At 49.2% G+C, this 16,007-nt stretch overlaps 1 protein-coding gene across 1 annotated transcript in view; it reads left to right on the top strand.

The window, feature by feature from the left end:
• The window catches only part of DLEC1 (DLEC1 cilia and flagella associated protein), a 68,127-nt gene that overhangs the window by 40,467 nt on the left and 11,653 nt on the right, over positions 1 to 16,007 (top strand). The window contains exons 19-25 of the mRNA XM_004377397.1: positions 2,263 to 2,402; positions 10,831 to 10,984; positions 11,558 to 11,668; positions 12,662 to 12,792; positions 13,627 to 13,809; positions 15,032 to 15,102; positions 15,547 to 15,698. Coding sequence (XP_004377454.1) covers positions 2,263 to 2,402; positions 10,831 to 10,984; positions 11,558 to 11,668; positions 12,662 to 12,792; positions 13,627 to 13,809; positions 15,032 to 15,102; positions 15,547 to 15,698 — 942 coding nt within the window. The remainder of the gene's footprint in view (positions 1 to 2,262; positions 2,403 to 10,830; positions 10,985 to 11,557; positions 11,669 to 12,661; positions 12,793 to 13,626; positions 13,810 to 15,031; positions 15,103 to 15,546; positions 15,699 to 16,007) is intronic.

The raw sequence follows: 16,007 nt of genomic DNA, 5'->3' as shown, positions 1-16,007 counted from the left end.
CTCCTTCCTCCTCTCCTATTGCTTCCTGAAGATCAACTCAGGAACTTCTGAGAGTGGCTGAGTTATTATCCTCACCTGGGGTGGCATCACATACAAGCACAGTGTACAGTCTGCAACAGACAAAGCTGCAACAGACAGACATGACTCGCCAGTTTGCTGTCCCCGCTCTGCCCCCTGGATGGCTGGAGCCCACGGGGGGCCGCCCTCGGCTGTCCCACATCTGTGAGACCCTGGCCAGTGTGGCGTGGAGAAAACACCCTGCCTCTTGCTGCTTCCCATCAGGTCCCCTCGTCCCGCCGCTCGCTTGCACACTTCTCCTTCCCCACTCAGAAGCCAGGGAGAGACGCCTGCAGCCACTTTTCCTTTCCCCAGGCCTTCCCTCTCTGCTCAGAAGCTGCTGCTCCTTCACGCAACTGCCTTGCCTCTCTCTCTTTCTCTGTCTCTGTCTATCTCTCGCAGCACTCTGGAACTTAGAAGGTAGGACCATTTGCATCCAGTCACCGACGCCATTGCCAAATGTCCCGTGTAACAGTGATCCCCCCTGCCCCGGGGCTAATGGGTTTCCCAGCCTAGATCCTACTTCTAGGGGTAATATCAGAACATTCAGCGTTCACATCATTCTAGGCAGGAATCCTTCTGTCAAATGAAAGCTCGGCAGAAGCCCAGTGTGTAGAATGAAGTACGTCCACTCTGGCCACCGAGAGACTCCTTTGCTAGGTACCCCTGCCCCATCCTGCCTCTACCCACACCCCATCCCTTGCTTGAGGCACTTCTGAGGAACCCCTGGGATTTCCCAGAGCACAGGTGGAAGCTGAGGACCTCAGCCAATCTCATTTGACAGAGGAGAGGCCCACAGGGACACACAGACTCCCCCAGAGCCACCCAGCTAATGGTGGTGGCGTCAGATCAGATCCTGGTTTTCTAATGCCCGGTCTGTTTTTCTCCCGTTGTGACGATTAACTGTATTTTATCACTAAAATAACTGTCGCTCGTATAGTACTTCAAGATTGTATCATAACTGAGGCTGGTAGGAATCCTGTCTCCATACTCTTTTCTTTTGAGCTCTCGTAAAATAACGTTGGGATTTGGGGTTCGTTAGATGCTCTATGTCAGGAGACCCAGAGCTACTGAAACCCTGCCCGGGATCACAGCCACACGTGAGCAGCAAAGACAAAAGAAAGCAAAGTGACTTTTGCCTCCCAGCTGAGCTGGGGTCCCAAACTCCGTGCCTGAGCCTTGGTGAGCCAGGCTGGAGCGCGTGGGGCCCTCTTTTCTGTGCGAGTTAGGCCTAAGCAGCCTCCACTGAAGGCCAGCACCCCTCCTACCAGGGCCGGAGAGGCGCTCCCCCTCGGGGGGAGCCTGTGTGTCCCTGTGAAACCTGCAGGAGAACACAGGCCCAAGGCAGGCAGGGTGGGGTGGGATGAGAGAGGCCAGGCCAAGCCCATGTGCCAGCCACATGGGTAAAGGACACTGAGGTGGACGGGCACAGCCCTTGTGCTCACTGGGTCTCAGGGAAGGGAGAGACCAGAGGGAGACACGCCTCCTGGCTGTGACCTTCCAGTGTGCAGTGATGCCCACTACTGGTGTGGCCCACTTGGCGCCACTCAGCCAGGTGATGCCCCTTCTCCCAGTCGGGTAGGAAGGAGGGAGTGTGGAGGGCCTTCCCCAGGGGCAGACGTTCCCTTTCCCTTCCTCTTTCCCTTTGCGCGCCTAGTGATGGGGAGTGGGCCGGACCTGCCGGGGGTGAAAGAGTCCCAGCAAGTCTGTGTTGAGGGGTGGCATGGCAAGAGTGAGGAAGAGACCAGGGGATGCAAAGGAGAGAGTTGAAGGCGTCAGGGTCCTGACTGATGCTGGCTCAGCTGGGCAGACCCCTCGGAGGGCCACCTTCTCCCCAGGATGGCGCACAGACGTGTACAGACTCGCTCTCACTCCCCAGCCAGCGTCCACCTGCTGGCCAAGCCCTGCCCGCTCCTCCAGGCAGTCCTCCCCCCCAGACCCCCCCTCCGCCTTCCACCTCTCAGTGCATGGAGACCTCCAGCTGGTCTCCTGCTTTAACTTGGAGACTCAGTGTTTGTCCCCTTAGTCCTGAGACTCGCTCCGCTGGAATCTCCTGCCAGCTTGCCTCCTTCTGGATCCCAGATGGCTCTTTGAAGAACTGGGGGCAGCTTGGGGGTAACCATGGTTGGGTACTACCACTAGCCCCTACTTCTTCTGCAATGCCAAGTGCTCCCTCCTCATCCTTCTGGTTTACCTCCCAACCAGGAGTCTCTCTTCAACATTGAGCCCCCAAGCGGCCACCTTCACCCTCTGGGGGAGTGCACAGTCAATGTCACCTTTGAGGCCTTGCTCTGCCAGAGCCTGCAGACTGTCCTGGAGCTGGAGGTGGAAAACGGGGCGTGGAGGTAAGAGGGCGAGAGGAGAGCCATTACAACAACTTTGTGCCCATTCGCGGTGTATTATGTGTAATTATGGATTTATCTGTAGACATTTCTAAATTGAAAGGTATTGCCGTTGCTGTTAGGTACCATCTAGTTGCTTCTGACCCATAGCGACCCCGTGTGCAACAGAGTGAAACACTGCCCAGTCTTGCGCCATCCTCACAAACGTTGCTGTGTTTGAGCCCGTTGTTGCAACCACTGCGTCAGTCCATCTCATTGAGGGTCTTCCTCTTTTTTGCTGACCCTGTACTTTACCGAGCGTGACGTCCTTCTCCAGGGATTGGTGTTAGTACATGCTTATTCTATAAGATTTGGAAATTACGGAAAAGAAAATTAAGATGACCCATACGCCATTACCCAGAGATCATTATAGGGTGTATCCTTCTAGTGTGTATTCATTTTTGTTAGTTTTACAAGATGGGAGTGGTATAATTAGATAACTTACTTTTTTCACTTAGTAATGTAGTGTGTTTTATCGTATTGTCACATTTTCAACACCATCACTTTTAATCGTTTTACGTTACAGTTGTTGGGTGCCATCGAGTCGATTCCGACTCATAGTGAACCTGTGTGACGGAGTAGAATTGCTCCATAGAGTTTTCCAGACTGTTACCATTTATAGAAGCAGATCAATAGGTCTTTCTCCTGCAGGGCCCCTGGGTGGTTCACACTGCCGACCTTTGGGTTAGCAACTGCACGCGTGACTGTTGCACCACCAGGGCTCCTTCATTATTGCCTAATATTTCATAATATGTACCGAAATTACTTAACCTGCACCCACATTATATACATTTAGTCTGTTTGTGGATCTTTGCTGTTCTAAATAACGCTGATATAACCATTTTTCTCTTACACCTTCTTGTATACGTTGTACACATTGTCTTCACGTTCCCTAGGATAAAAGACCGTGTCCCTAGCCATACGTATCGTTGAGGTTTTTGACACAAATCGCCAAATTCCCTCCCCCAAAAAGTCACATCATTTTATACTTCTTTCCAGTAGTAATACTGATTATCCATTTGCTGAACCTTAACCAAAACTACATATTCCCATTTATCTCTATCACTGTCAGTGTGATAGGTGAATTGTGAGGCATAGTTTCATTTACATTTTGTTGATTGTTAGTGTTTTCCTACGAGTTTAACTTTTTGTATTTTTCTGTGAAACGCCCGTTCTTTTCTCCTCCCGTTTTTCTTTGGGGTTTTTTTTATATGAGATACAAATACTTTGCCCAGTTTGTCGTTTGCCTTTTAATTTCATTTAAAATTCTTATAAAGAAGTTTAAAATTTTTACATGATCAATTCCCTCAATCTCTTCCCTTGTTTTATATTTCGAAGACCTTCCCTACCTAGAGATAAACCAACCACCATTCTTATGATTTTTTTAAAGTTTCATTTTTTAGTTAATTCTTCCATCCGTTTGTAATTCGCTTTGATCTGTGGTTTGAGGTGGAGCGCTAACTTAATTTTCCCCTAAATGGTTATGAACGGTCCCAGCATCATCTGTTGAACAGTCAGTCTTCGCCCACTATTATAGTAAGTGTGTATATTAAGTTGGGTCTGTGTCTGGGCTTTTTCTAGTGTTCCCTTGATTTGTGTTTCAGGGGCCAGTACTTCACTAGAGTATTAAACATGTTAATATCTAGTATTACAGTCTTTCCTTATCTTTCTTTTTGATTTATGCTATATTTTGTTTAAAAATTATGAAAAGTAGGATATGCTTATCATAAACAATTCACAAGTGTATACAGTAGAAACTCTCCCCGCCTCCCCACCGTCCACCCCGTATCAACCCTGACAAGAGCAACCACTGCTCAGTGGTGTGGGCCTTTCCCCACCATTTTCTGTGCACATAAACGCACATACATATTTTTTCAAACAAATAGGACCATGTTTTATGTTTTTCTTTACCTTTCTTAGATTTTTTGGCTTAACAGTATGTCTGGGAGATGTTTCCATGTCAGAACACACAAGTCTACCTCGTTCTTTTCAGTGGCTGTGTTGACATTCATAGGACAGCTGTCTGAAAATTCCTTTAACCACTCGCGTATTGATGGATGTGGACATTATGTCTAATGCACTGCTGAGGGGAACATTTCTGTAGGTGCCTTAGCGTGCAAGCATTTCAGTGAGGTCGAGTGCTCCAAGTGAGATTTTTGGATCAAAGAATGCGCACACCCAGCAAATCAGCAAGAGCAAGAATTTAACACTTCTAATTAATTCCAAGTGTTGGTGACTGTGTGGACACTTGTGTGCATGTGGGAATGTCATGGAGATACTGTTCATAATAGCGGAGAAACTGGAAACAGTTATGCTCATCAATAGGAGAACAGATACAAAAAACATTACGGCACCTGTCAATGAGCGAATCCCACTGTATTCTAGAAGGAACGCACTGAGGTTCCTAAAGTATTGGTAATATTCCCTTTCTGTCTTTCTTAAACTGTATATGTGTTTGATACTCTATTTTTGCATGTACTTTGTATTTTACTATAAAACATTTAAATGTGCATTTTAAATCTTCATAAATATTCTTGAATTATCCGCTCTAAAAGACTGTGCACTTTATACTTCCACCTAGAAGGTATGAGGGGTTCCGTGGGTAGCACGAAAGGTTAAACGCGTGACTGCTAACTGAAAGGCTGGAGATCTGAATTCACCCAGAGGTGCCTCAGAAGAAATGCTTGGTGATCTGCTCTGAAAGGTCACAGCCACGAAAACCTCATGGAGCATAATTATACCCTGCAACATATGAGGTTGCCATGAATGACTTGGAATCAACTCGACAGTAAACTGGTTGGTTTTTTTGGTTTATAGTTTATGACAGTACCCATTTCCCCACACTCTCACAATGATAAATGTATCTGACCTTTTATGCTCTGACCATCTGATGAAAGAAAAATATACCATCGGTGTCTCATTTGAATGTGCTTTTTCATGATTACCAATATGGACGGTGGAAGGAATACACAGAGTGTATCAAAAAGAATTGGTTGAAGTTCAGCCATTTCAGGAGGTAGCGTATGATCAAGAACCAATGGTATGGAAGGAAGAAGTTCAAGCTGCATTGAAGGCATTGGCGAAAAACAAGGCTCCAGGAATTGACAGAATACTAATTGAGATGTTTCAACAAACAGGTACAATGCTGGAAGCACTCACTCGTCTATGCCAAGAAATTTGGAAGACAGTTACCTGGCCAACCGACTGGAAGAGATCCATGTTTGTGCTCATTCTAAAGAAAGGTGATCCAACAGAAAGCAGAAATTATTGAACAATATCTTTAATAGCACATACAAGTAAAATTTTGCTGAAGATAATTCAAAAATGATTGCAGAAGTACATCGACAGGGAACTGCCAGAAATTTGAGCCAGATTCAGAAGAGGACATGGAATGAGGGGTATCATAGCTGATGTTAGATGGACTTTGGCTGAAAGCAGAGAATATCAGAAAGATGTTTACCTGTGTTTTATTGACTACACAAAGGCATTCGACTGTGTGGATCATAACAAATTATGGATAACTTTGCAAAAAATAGGAATTCCAGAACACTTAATTGTGCTCATGAGGAACCTGTACATTGAACAAGAGGCAGTCATTCAGACAGAACAAGGGGATACTGCATGGTTTAAAATCCGGGTTGTATCCTTTCACCATACTTATTCAATCTGTATGCTGAGCAAATAATCTGAGAAACTGGTCTATATGAAGAAGCACGGGGCAGCAGGATTGAAGGAAGGCTCATTAACAACCTAGGTTATGCAGATGACACAACCTTACTTGCTGAAAGTGAAGAGGACTTGAAGCACTTACTGATGAAGATCAAAGACCACAGCCTTCAGTATGGATTTCACCTCAACACAAAGACGACAGAAATCCTCACACTGGACCAATAAGCAACATCATGATAAATGGAGAAGAGATTGAAGTTGTCAAGGATTTCATTTTACTTGGATACACAGTCAACACCCATGGAAGCAGCAGTCAAGAAATCAAATGATGTATTGCATTTGGCAAATCTGCTGCAAAAGACTAAAGTGTAAAGAGCAAAGATATCACTTTGAGGACTAAGGTGCGCCAGACCTAAGCCATGGTGTTTTCAGTTGCTTCGTATGCATGAGAAAGCTGGACGATGAATAAGGAAGACCGAAGATGTCTTTGAATTGTGGTGTTGGTGAAGAATACTGAATATACCATGGACTGCCAGAAGAATGAACAAATCTGTCTTGGAAGAAGTACAACCAGAATGCTCCTTAGAAGCAAGGATGGCGAGGCTACGTCTCACATACTTTGGACATGTTATCAGGAGGGACCAGTCCCTGGATAAGGACATTATGCTTGGTAAAGTAGAGGGTCAGCGAAAAAGAGAAAGACCCTCAATGAGATGGATTGACTCAGTGGCTGCAACAATAGGCTCAAGCATAATGATTGTGAGGATGGCGCAGAACTGGGCAGTGTTTCGTTCTGTTATATACAGGGTTGCTGTGAGTCAGAACCAACTCAACAGCACCAAACAACCAAACAACAACATGTCTACTGTTATGGATTGAATTGTGTCCCCCCAAAATATGTGTCAAATTGGCTGGGCTATGATTCCCAGTGATGTGTGGTTGTCCACCATTTTGTGATCTGATGTGATTATCCTACGTGTTGTAAATCCTAACCTCTATGATGTTAATGAGGCAAGATAAAAGGCAGGATTTGGTCTACAGGATTAGGTTGTATCTTGAGTCAGTCTCTTTATTTGAGATATAAAAGAGAGAAGAGAGCAGAGAGGAGGGAGGACCTCCTACCGCTAAGAAGAGCCAGGAGCAGAGCATGTCCTTTGGACCTGGGGTCTGTGCACTGAGAAGCTCTTAGACCAGGGAAAGATTGATGACAAAGACCTTCCTCCAGAGCCAACAGAGAGAAGGCCTTCCCCTAGAGCTGACACCCTGAATTCAGACTTCTAGCCTCCTACACTGTGAGAAAATAAATTTCTTTTTGTTAAAGCCATCTGCTTGTGGTATTTCTGTTGTAGCAGCACTAGATAACTTAAGACATCTACAAAAAAAAATGTTGCTGAGGGTTTGACAAAAATTGTGTTAAAACTATAAATCAATTTAGGGAGAATTGACACATTGACTATGTTGAATCTTCTAATCCATGAACATGGTATGTCTTCCCATTTGTTTAGTGCGATTAAACCAGTTGCCATCTAGTTGATTGCTGCTTATGGCGACCCCACGTGTCAGAGTAGAACGGTGCTCCATGGGATTTTCAATGACTGTCATTTTCCAGAAGTAGATTGCCAGGCCTCTCTTCCAAGGTGCCTCTGAGTGAATTCAAACTACCATCCTTTTGGTTAGTAGCAGGATGCTTAACCATTTGTACCACTCAAGGACTTCTCCATTTATTTAGATTTTCTTTGCTTTCTTTTGTTACTGTTTTGTAATTTTTAGCATACATATCCTGTACGTGTTTTGCTAGATGTGTAAATTCTTCATTTTCTTTGGAGCAATTGTAAATAGTATTGGGTTTTTAATTTTGGCTTCCATGTGTTTGTTCTTAGTATATAGGAATGCAGTTGATTTTTGTGTATTGGAATTGTATCCTGCCATCTTTCTAAACTCACAAACTCACTTATTAGTTCTAGGAGGTTTTTTTTTTTTTTGGGTAGGTTCATTGGCATTTTCTTTGTAGACAATTATATCATCTGTAAATAGGGACAGTTTTGTTTCTTCCTTTCCAATCCAATGCCTTTTATTTCTTTTTCCTGCCTTATAGCATGGGCTGGAACTTCCAGCACTGTTGAATAACAGTGGTGAGAGCAGCCATCTTTGCCTTGTTCCCGTGATTAGGGAGAAAGTATTCATTCATCCACCATTAAGTGTGATGTAATCTGTAGGTCTTTTTTAGAGGTGCTTTGTCAATTTGGGGAAGTTTTTCTTTCTCTGTGCGAGTTTTTGATCTTAAGTGAGTGTTGGATGTTGTCTAATACCTTTTCTGCTTCAAATTATATGTTCATATGATTTTTCTTTTTTAGCCTGTTAATATGGTGGATTATGTGATTGATTTTAGAATATTGACTCAGCCTTCATATCTGTATGATATCTTTTGATTAAACAGAAATTCTTAATTTTACTGTAACAAATTTGTCAATCTTTTCCTTTCTAGTCTGACCTTTATGAGTTATCCTTTAAAAAATCCTTCCTACCCTGAGGTCATAAAGATATTTTCTTATATTTTGTTTTCTGAAAGTTGTTGGTATTAATCTTTTATATTTAGATATGTATTCACATGGAATTATCTTCTTTTTTGTACTTTATGTGGTGGATGTCCTAATTTTTCCCCCTGTGGACAACCGATTGTCCTAATACTGGTTAGTGAAAAGTTCATCCTTTCCCCACTAATCTACAACCCTACTACTCTCATAAATTCATTTTCCCTGCATGTGGTTCTGTTTCTGGGCAGTCGTTCGGCTCCACTGATGTCTTAGTGGCTTTACAAGCTGTCTTAGTCATCTAGTGCTGCTGTAACAGAAACACCACAAGTGAATGGCTTTAACAAAGAGAAATTTATTTCTTCACGGTAAAGTAGGTTCAAACACAACTGCTGCCCATCCCCCCTCACTCACGTCATAGAGGCAGGATTTAACATACAGGAAGATCACAACAGATAACAAAACGGTGGACAATCACATAATACCAGGAGTCATGGCCCAGCCAAATTGATACACACATTGTTTGCGGGGACACAATACAGTCCATGACACCAGTATTCTTTTTTTAAACAAGCGTTCTTAATGTTTGATAGAGCAAGTCTTCCCATCCTATTCTTCTTCAGAATGTCTTGACTATTCGTACCTGTATATTTGTTTTTAATTTTGACAGATACTGCCAAATTGCTTTCTACAAAGACCTTCCCTTTACAAACTTAACAGAATGAATATGCATCTTTGCCAACATTTCCTATTAATCTTTTTAATTTTGACCACTCTAGAAGAAAAATAATATCTTGTATTCATTGTATTTTTCTGACTGACTGTGAACTTAACAACAATTCCATATGTTTTTGACTCTGCCCTTCTAATAGTTAGCTTTCACTAGCTAATGCTGTGTGACAAAGCAACTTCAAAACCCACGTGTCTTGCCCGAATACATATTTGTGTTTTGCTAACTGTACATGAAAGGCATTACAGCTCTACTCCAGGTGTGAACAAGAGCAAGAGGGCTGGCAGAAACTTCCAGTATCCCTGAAATTTCTGCTCAATGCCATGGGTGTCATGTCTTATCATATGCCAAAGCAAATCAGGTGGCTAAGCGTGACACTGGCAGAGAAAAGTACGTTCTGTCTCCAGGGAGGCACTGCAGATCCCCTGGCTGTGTGCAAACTACATAGTCCTCTTACGGGGAAGGAGTAGTGAGTAGTAAATGCGATCAACTGAGGTGCTTCCTGGGGCCCTCACATCCCCAAACAGCAGGGCATCTTCTCACTAGATAACAGTTGGAGTTGGCGTCTGGTAACCAGCTTTCCCTCTTCCCTCCCTTCGTTCCCTCCTGTCTTAGTCATCTAGTGCTGCTGTAACAGGAATACCACAAGTGGATGGCTTTAACAAAGAGAAATTTATTTTCTCACAGTCTAGTAGGCTACAAGTCCAAATTCAGGGTTTCAGCTCCAGGAGAAGGCTTTCTCTTTCTGTTGGCTCTGGAGGAAGGTCCATGTCATCAATCTTCCCTTGGTCTGGGAGCTTCTCTGCAGGGGAACCTCGAGTCCAAGGGATGTGTTCTGCTCCCAGTGTTGCTTTCTTGGTACTATAAGGTCCCGCCCACAGTTCTGCTTGCTTCCCTTTCCTTTTATCTCTTATAAGATAAAAGGTGGTGCAGGCCACACCTTAGGGAAACTCTCTTTACATTGGATCAGGGATGTGACCTTAGTAAGGGTGTTACAATCCCGCCCTAATCCTCTTTAACATAAAGTTACAATCACAGAATGGAGGACAACCACACAATACTGGGAATCATGGCCTAACCAAGTTGACACGTATTTTGGGGGGACACAATTCAATCCATGACACCTTCTTTCTTCCTTCCTTCCATGGACACCTCCATCAAAGCATTCAGACATACTTCCATGTGTAGAGCACGCAGACAGAGCATTTCCCAGTTCTTTGTGGCCGTTTCTACTGGCTTCTGGACTGCAGAGTGGGCATCGTCTTGTACAGTAGGGTTAGCTGCCAAAGTCTCTGCACCCTTTGCATCCTTCCCAGCCTGTGCTGTGGAGACTAGAACCTTCCACTGTACTCTCACCGTAGATACACAACACTTGGCTCTTTGCATGGGGCGTTCCAGCCTGCCCCGCGGTGTGGCCTTGGAGAGCCCTGTCTCCACACAACAGGGCACTCTTGTGTTCCAGCTACCTTCCTGTGTATGCTGAGGTTCAGAAGCCCCACGTGTACCTGCAGAGCAGCCACGTGGAGGTCAGCAACCTCTACCTGGGTGTGCCCACAAAGGCAGCCATCATGCTCATCAATGGCACGCTCCTGCCCACCCGGTTCCAGTGGTGCAAGGTGAGTCAGCCCACACTGTCGGGCCCCCAGGCCCGCGGCCCTCAGCCAAAAGGTGCATGTGGAGGGCGATGTTGCCCTCAGCTGCCCCTCGGAACAGATTCTCAGCCTCCCCCTCAGCCTGTCCCTCTCCCCATAATGCCCCCCAAAAGCTTAGCTCCTCAAAGGAGCAGCACATCTGGTTCGACTCTTTCTTGTCCTGCCTTCAGGGAATCCCTGTCCCCTGCCCGAGAGGAGGTCTCTAGTGAGCACAGCACGCCCTCCCGGGCAGCGTACCCCGAGATGCGCAACTGCTGGGAGCCCGGGTGTGGCACTTGCCTTCAGGCTGGCGGTGGAGCTTGCTCTGAGTGTCATGGCAGCTGGAGCCTCATCGCGTGCGGCAGAGGCAGCTGCCCTCGGCTCCCCGTCAGTCTGGGCCTCTCGGGGCAGCTTGCTTAGTCCACCTGGGGTAGGGGAGGAGAGGCGCTGTGGTTTGTCTCCCAGTGTGAGCACCCAGCCCTGTTGGTCCGGCTGAGCACGCTCTCAGGACACTGGGAGCCCAGCATGTGACATCCGGCCCGCCCATGTGTCTGCCAGCTCCTGGGGCACCAAGCAGCCCTCTGCACAGTGACAGTCTCCCCTAAACGTGGCACACTGGGTCCCAGTGAGGAGCGCCAGCTCAACGTGGCACTAACTGTTCATACCCAGGTAAGGCAGTGAGGGGCCTGAGAGACAGGGAGGGCACCCCACCACCTCTCTGCACCTGTGCCTGCAGGAGGTGCCACCTTAGGCCCCACTCCTGGTCCTGCATTTGGGTCTCAATTCCTGCCTGGCTTGTTCTGGGGCACAAGAGCAGGGGCTGGGATGTGCCCTGAAACCCATGGCCATTGGCCATGCCCAGCCTTTGGCACCAACGTTAGCCTCACCTGGCCATTCTTTGTGGCACAGATGGGCCCAGCTTCCCAGTTTTCCCCGAGATCCAGAGCAGAGCTGCCTCTCAGGGCAGGCCCTGTGCAGAGTGCTGCTGGGGGAGGCCAACTGCTGGCCAGCTTCCTCCTGAGGGACTATCATTCTCCCCACAGTGGCCCATTGGAAGGCCACCAGGGCAGAACACACTCAGTACTGGGCCCTGGCTCCGCCTTTATCATTCTTGTGGGAAGATGTAACTTCTTCCTCACAGAGACTTGTAGACCCACGTCCCAGTTCCTCACTGACAAACGTGGGGACAGTGGGCTTTCCTGCACAGCTGAGCCCTGAGCTCTGGGGTGATGGGCAGATGGGCCCACACCTAGCGTGGAGCTCAGGGAGGGTGTGGATTCTGTGCTGACCTTGTCGAAGGCAGCTCCCAGAAGGAGATTCAAATCAAAATAAAATGTGTGGCTTCTCCAGAGGTCCACTTTGAAAAGTCTCACTTCATGTCGGCCTGCCCACATATCTGGGGCAGACTTAGATGTGAGCCCTGAGGAAAGAGCAGGAGGGGCGTGGGCTGAGCTCCCGGACTAGGCTTGTGGACAGTGCTTGCTGGAGAGACTGGGGAATCCTTCCAGACAGATAAGCCTGCAGAGAGGAGGTTGAGGCCTTTGCGTTGAGCCACCCCATGGCCACCACCTCTGCTGTGGAAGAGCGTCAGGAACATCTTCTTGAGGCCCCAGCCCTGGGTCTCCCTGGAGTGACGTGACCTTGCATGGGCTTTTCTTGTAGGAAGAGCTGACAGATCTGGCCCTCCCTTGTCATGTGTCAGGCATGAATAAGCCTCTGGTACTGGGCATCTCTGGAAAAGCCCAGGGACTGCAAGTGACCATCACCATCTCTATGGAGGACTCTGACAGCAGGTAAGCCGGGGGTAGGGCCAGGGTCTGAGGGCTGAGGTGACCCCACAACAGACCAGCATCGCCCTGTGGTGCCAGTCTACTCCTGGCTGATTCCTACAGCCAGGGAAAGGCCACAGATCCCCCTACTTCATCCCCATCCTCTATGTGGAACAGATTCCCCCACTTCTTCTCTGCCTTCTGTGTGGAACAGACCCCTGCCTCATCCCTACCCTCTGTGTGGAACAGACCCCTACCTCATCCCCACCTTCTGTGTGGAACAAATCCTCCCACCTCATCCCCACCCTCTGTGTGGAACAAATCCTCCCACCTCATCCCCACCCTCTGTGTGGAATTCTCCCACCTCCTCCCCATCCTCTATATGGAACATCCCCCACCTCCTCCCCATCCTCTATATGGAACATCCCCCACCTCCTCCCCATCCTCTGTATGGAACATCCCCCACCTCCTCCCCACCCTCTGTGTGGAACATCCCCTACCTCATCCCCACCCTCAGTGTGGCCTTTCCCCGCACACTTGGTGACATGGTGACCAGGCAGGTAGGGGATGACTAGAGACAGGACTTGTAGGTACTTTATGCCCCCCCTACACACAAGGCCCAGCAGCTGGGAGACAGGCCATTCTGTCCCTGGCTGGGGAGAGCTTGTGCAGAGCTTGAAGCCTCTCTTGGCGTTGGGGGTGGACAGGAGAGGTGGGTCTGTGGGGTAGTGGTTCAATGAGGAGAGCATCCAAGGATGAGGCCTGGTTCCTGGCCAGCTCCCATCCCACCCAGGGTGACAGGGCTGGGCCAAGGGCGACACGTGACACAGTCCCTGTGGGCAGGGGCAGCTTCTTCAGCACAAAGCAGTGGCCAGGTCACCTGGGAGAGCTCCACCTGGACTTTGGCTCAGCTGTGCCACTGAGGACCCGTGTGAACTGCCAGCTCATCCTGACCAATCACTCCCCGATACAGACCCCTTTCAGCCTCAATTTTGAGTACTTCGGGAGCCCCCAAAGCAGCCTGAGCAAAAAGGCCAGCCTGTAAGTCGGCTTTCTTTCTGAGGCAGGTCCCAGGGTGGGTGTGGCTAGGTGGGCCTTACCCCCATTGACCTGTGTGTGGCTCAGGTGACCAGAGGCTCGTGGGTGTGTGAGGTGGGAGGATGTGATATTGCAGACAGCGGTGGAGACACAGAGGGGAAATGGCTCCTGCTGCCCACCTCCCAGACGATGAACAGGTTTGTGGGAGAGGCAGCAATGTGATATTTCTCCTCAGCCTGGCCTCCTGAGGTGGAGGGCCTCTGATAGACCTGGAGGAATTTGGGCCTGTGGATGAGGCAGGAGTTCCTCAGGTGGAGGGAGCCATGTGGGCAAAGGTGAGGCAGCGAGGGAGCCCACCTGCATTCAGGGAACAGAGAAGAGCTGTCTGGGCTGGCATGTGGAGGGCTGGGTGGGGAGGAGATCTGCTGTGGATGCCCAACACATACGACAGATCAGCAAAGCGGCAGTGGTCATGCAGAGGCAAGACCCGGAGCACTGTTTACACACGCACGCACGCACGTGCGCACACACACACAGGCGTGTGCTGGAGGCAGCTAGTCCTGGCTCAGGAGAGCCAGTTGCTAAATATTCAAACATTTTGCAAGGCTAAAGCTGGAAATCAACCACTGTCAGAGTATTTACACCACAGAAATCGGCAAACACTACAAATTAAGGCTTTTTTCCCCCCTGGAGAGGCAGTTTACCAGCACACTGCTGCATGATGCCTTACCACGTAATCTCCTAAGGCAGAGGAGGCCAACTTTAAAAGCCACTGCCATGGACGGGGGGAGCCAAGAACAGTGTCTAAGCCACAAACTTCTCCACTCTGGAAGGGTTACTGTGCGTCTGAGGCAGGGAGATGTCAGTGGAAGGACTGGAAGAGGGGCTGTTTCAGAAGACTGGGCCAGAGCTGGGGACGGTTTGTATCCAGGGGTCACCAGGGCTCAGAGCCTGGGGCGGAGGGAGGATCTTCCCGGAACCGTCCTAGGGGTCTGGAGCTGGCAAGTGGCCTGCAGCTGGGGACACTTCAGGCCCTTGCGGGGGCTGCCAGGGAAGCAGAGACTGGGGAAGGAGGTGAGGAGACCTGAGCAGCTCTCCTGGAGGGGTGAGCAGGGCCACCTTCCCAGGCTGGGCACCTAGAGGGATGCTGGCTGCCGTGGGCCAAGGCTCAGGACTGGAAGGGCTCGGATGTCTTGATGCTATTTCTACATCTCTGTCTCTAAAGCCCCGACATGCCCCCTGCTCTGCTAAAGACAGCCCGGATTCGAGAGCGCTTAGCCAACCGGGAGCAGCTGGGTAAGAGCCGCCAGGCGGGTGCTGCTGGGCTCAGGCGTGGCCCGAGCTGGGCTTCCCGCAGCCTTCTGGGGATATGGGCAGGACCAGAGACCCCAGCCGAGGTCATCAAGATGACCGTGGCCCATCACCTGACAAGCCCCTCTCCAGGGAGGCTGCCTCCCCGCTAGGCAGAGCTTGGGCACAGGGCCGGGATTTGATTTGGGTTGGGTGAGGTCCATAAGGGAGGGCTCTGACAGGGCCTGGCCTCTTAGACGAGAGGCTAAGCAGGCAGGCCCTGAGCCCGCTAATGCCTGGGCTCCAGGCTCCCGGGATGAGGGCACGTTTAGCCTGACTAAGGCCAGGCTGCAGGGTGACTTGTTTGGGACGCTGCTTTGCTGACACCTGAGGCTTTGGACCTCACTCCCACCCCAGGGCCCTGAATCGCCACTCTCGCTTCTCTCCCAGACTTTATGGAAAGCATGTTGTCTCATGGGAAAGGGGCTGCCTTTTTCCCCCACGTTTCCCAAGGCATGCTGGGAGCCCACCAGCAGCTAAGCATTGGCCTCACAGGCTGTGCAGACATGTGGGGCGAGTACTGGGACAACCTCGTCTGCGTGGTAAGGACATGCTGGCAGCAGCAGCCTGGGGCTGGGGGAGCTGGCCCCGGCCTCACCTTCAGGCTCTCTGCCCTCCAACACCTGACCCTCAGCCTCTCAGATCTTACCGAGCTCAGGATGGGCATTCACATCTGCAGGAACCTTTGAGACGGAGGCTGAGAAGGGTCAGGCAGAAGAGCTGCTACTCGTGAGGAGTAGAACCTTCCACACCTTTTCCCCTGAGGTGCAGGGCTGGGGCCAAGCTGAGCAGGGCAGAGGGGTCAGGTGGGCCACCTGGCTGGGCCAGGAGCCCAGAGGGAAATGACCGAT

The sequence above is a fragment of the Trichechus manatus genome, unplaced genomic scaffold, assembly GCF_000243295.1.
Source record: "Trichechus manatus latirostris isolate Lorelei unplaced genomic scaffold, TriManLat1.0 scaffold00049, whole genome shotgun sequence".
NCBI classification, from domain to species: Eukaryota; Metazoa; Chordata; class Mammalia; order Sirenia; family Trichechidae; genus Trichechus; species Trichechus manatus.
This window is presented reverse-complemented; position numbering and strand designations above follow the sequence as displayed.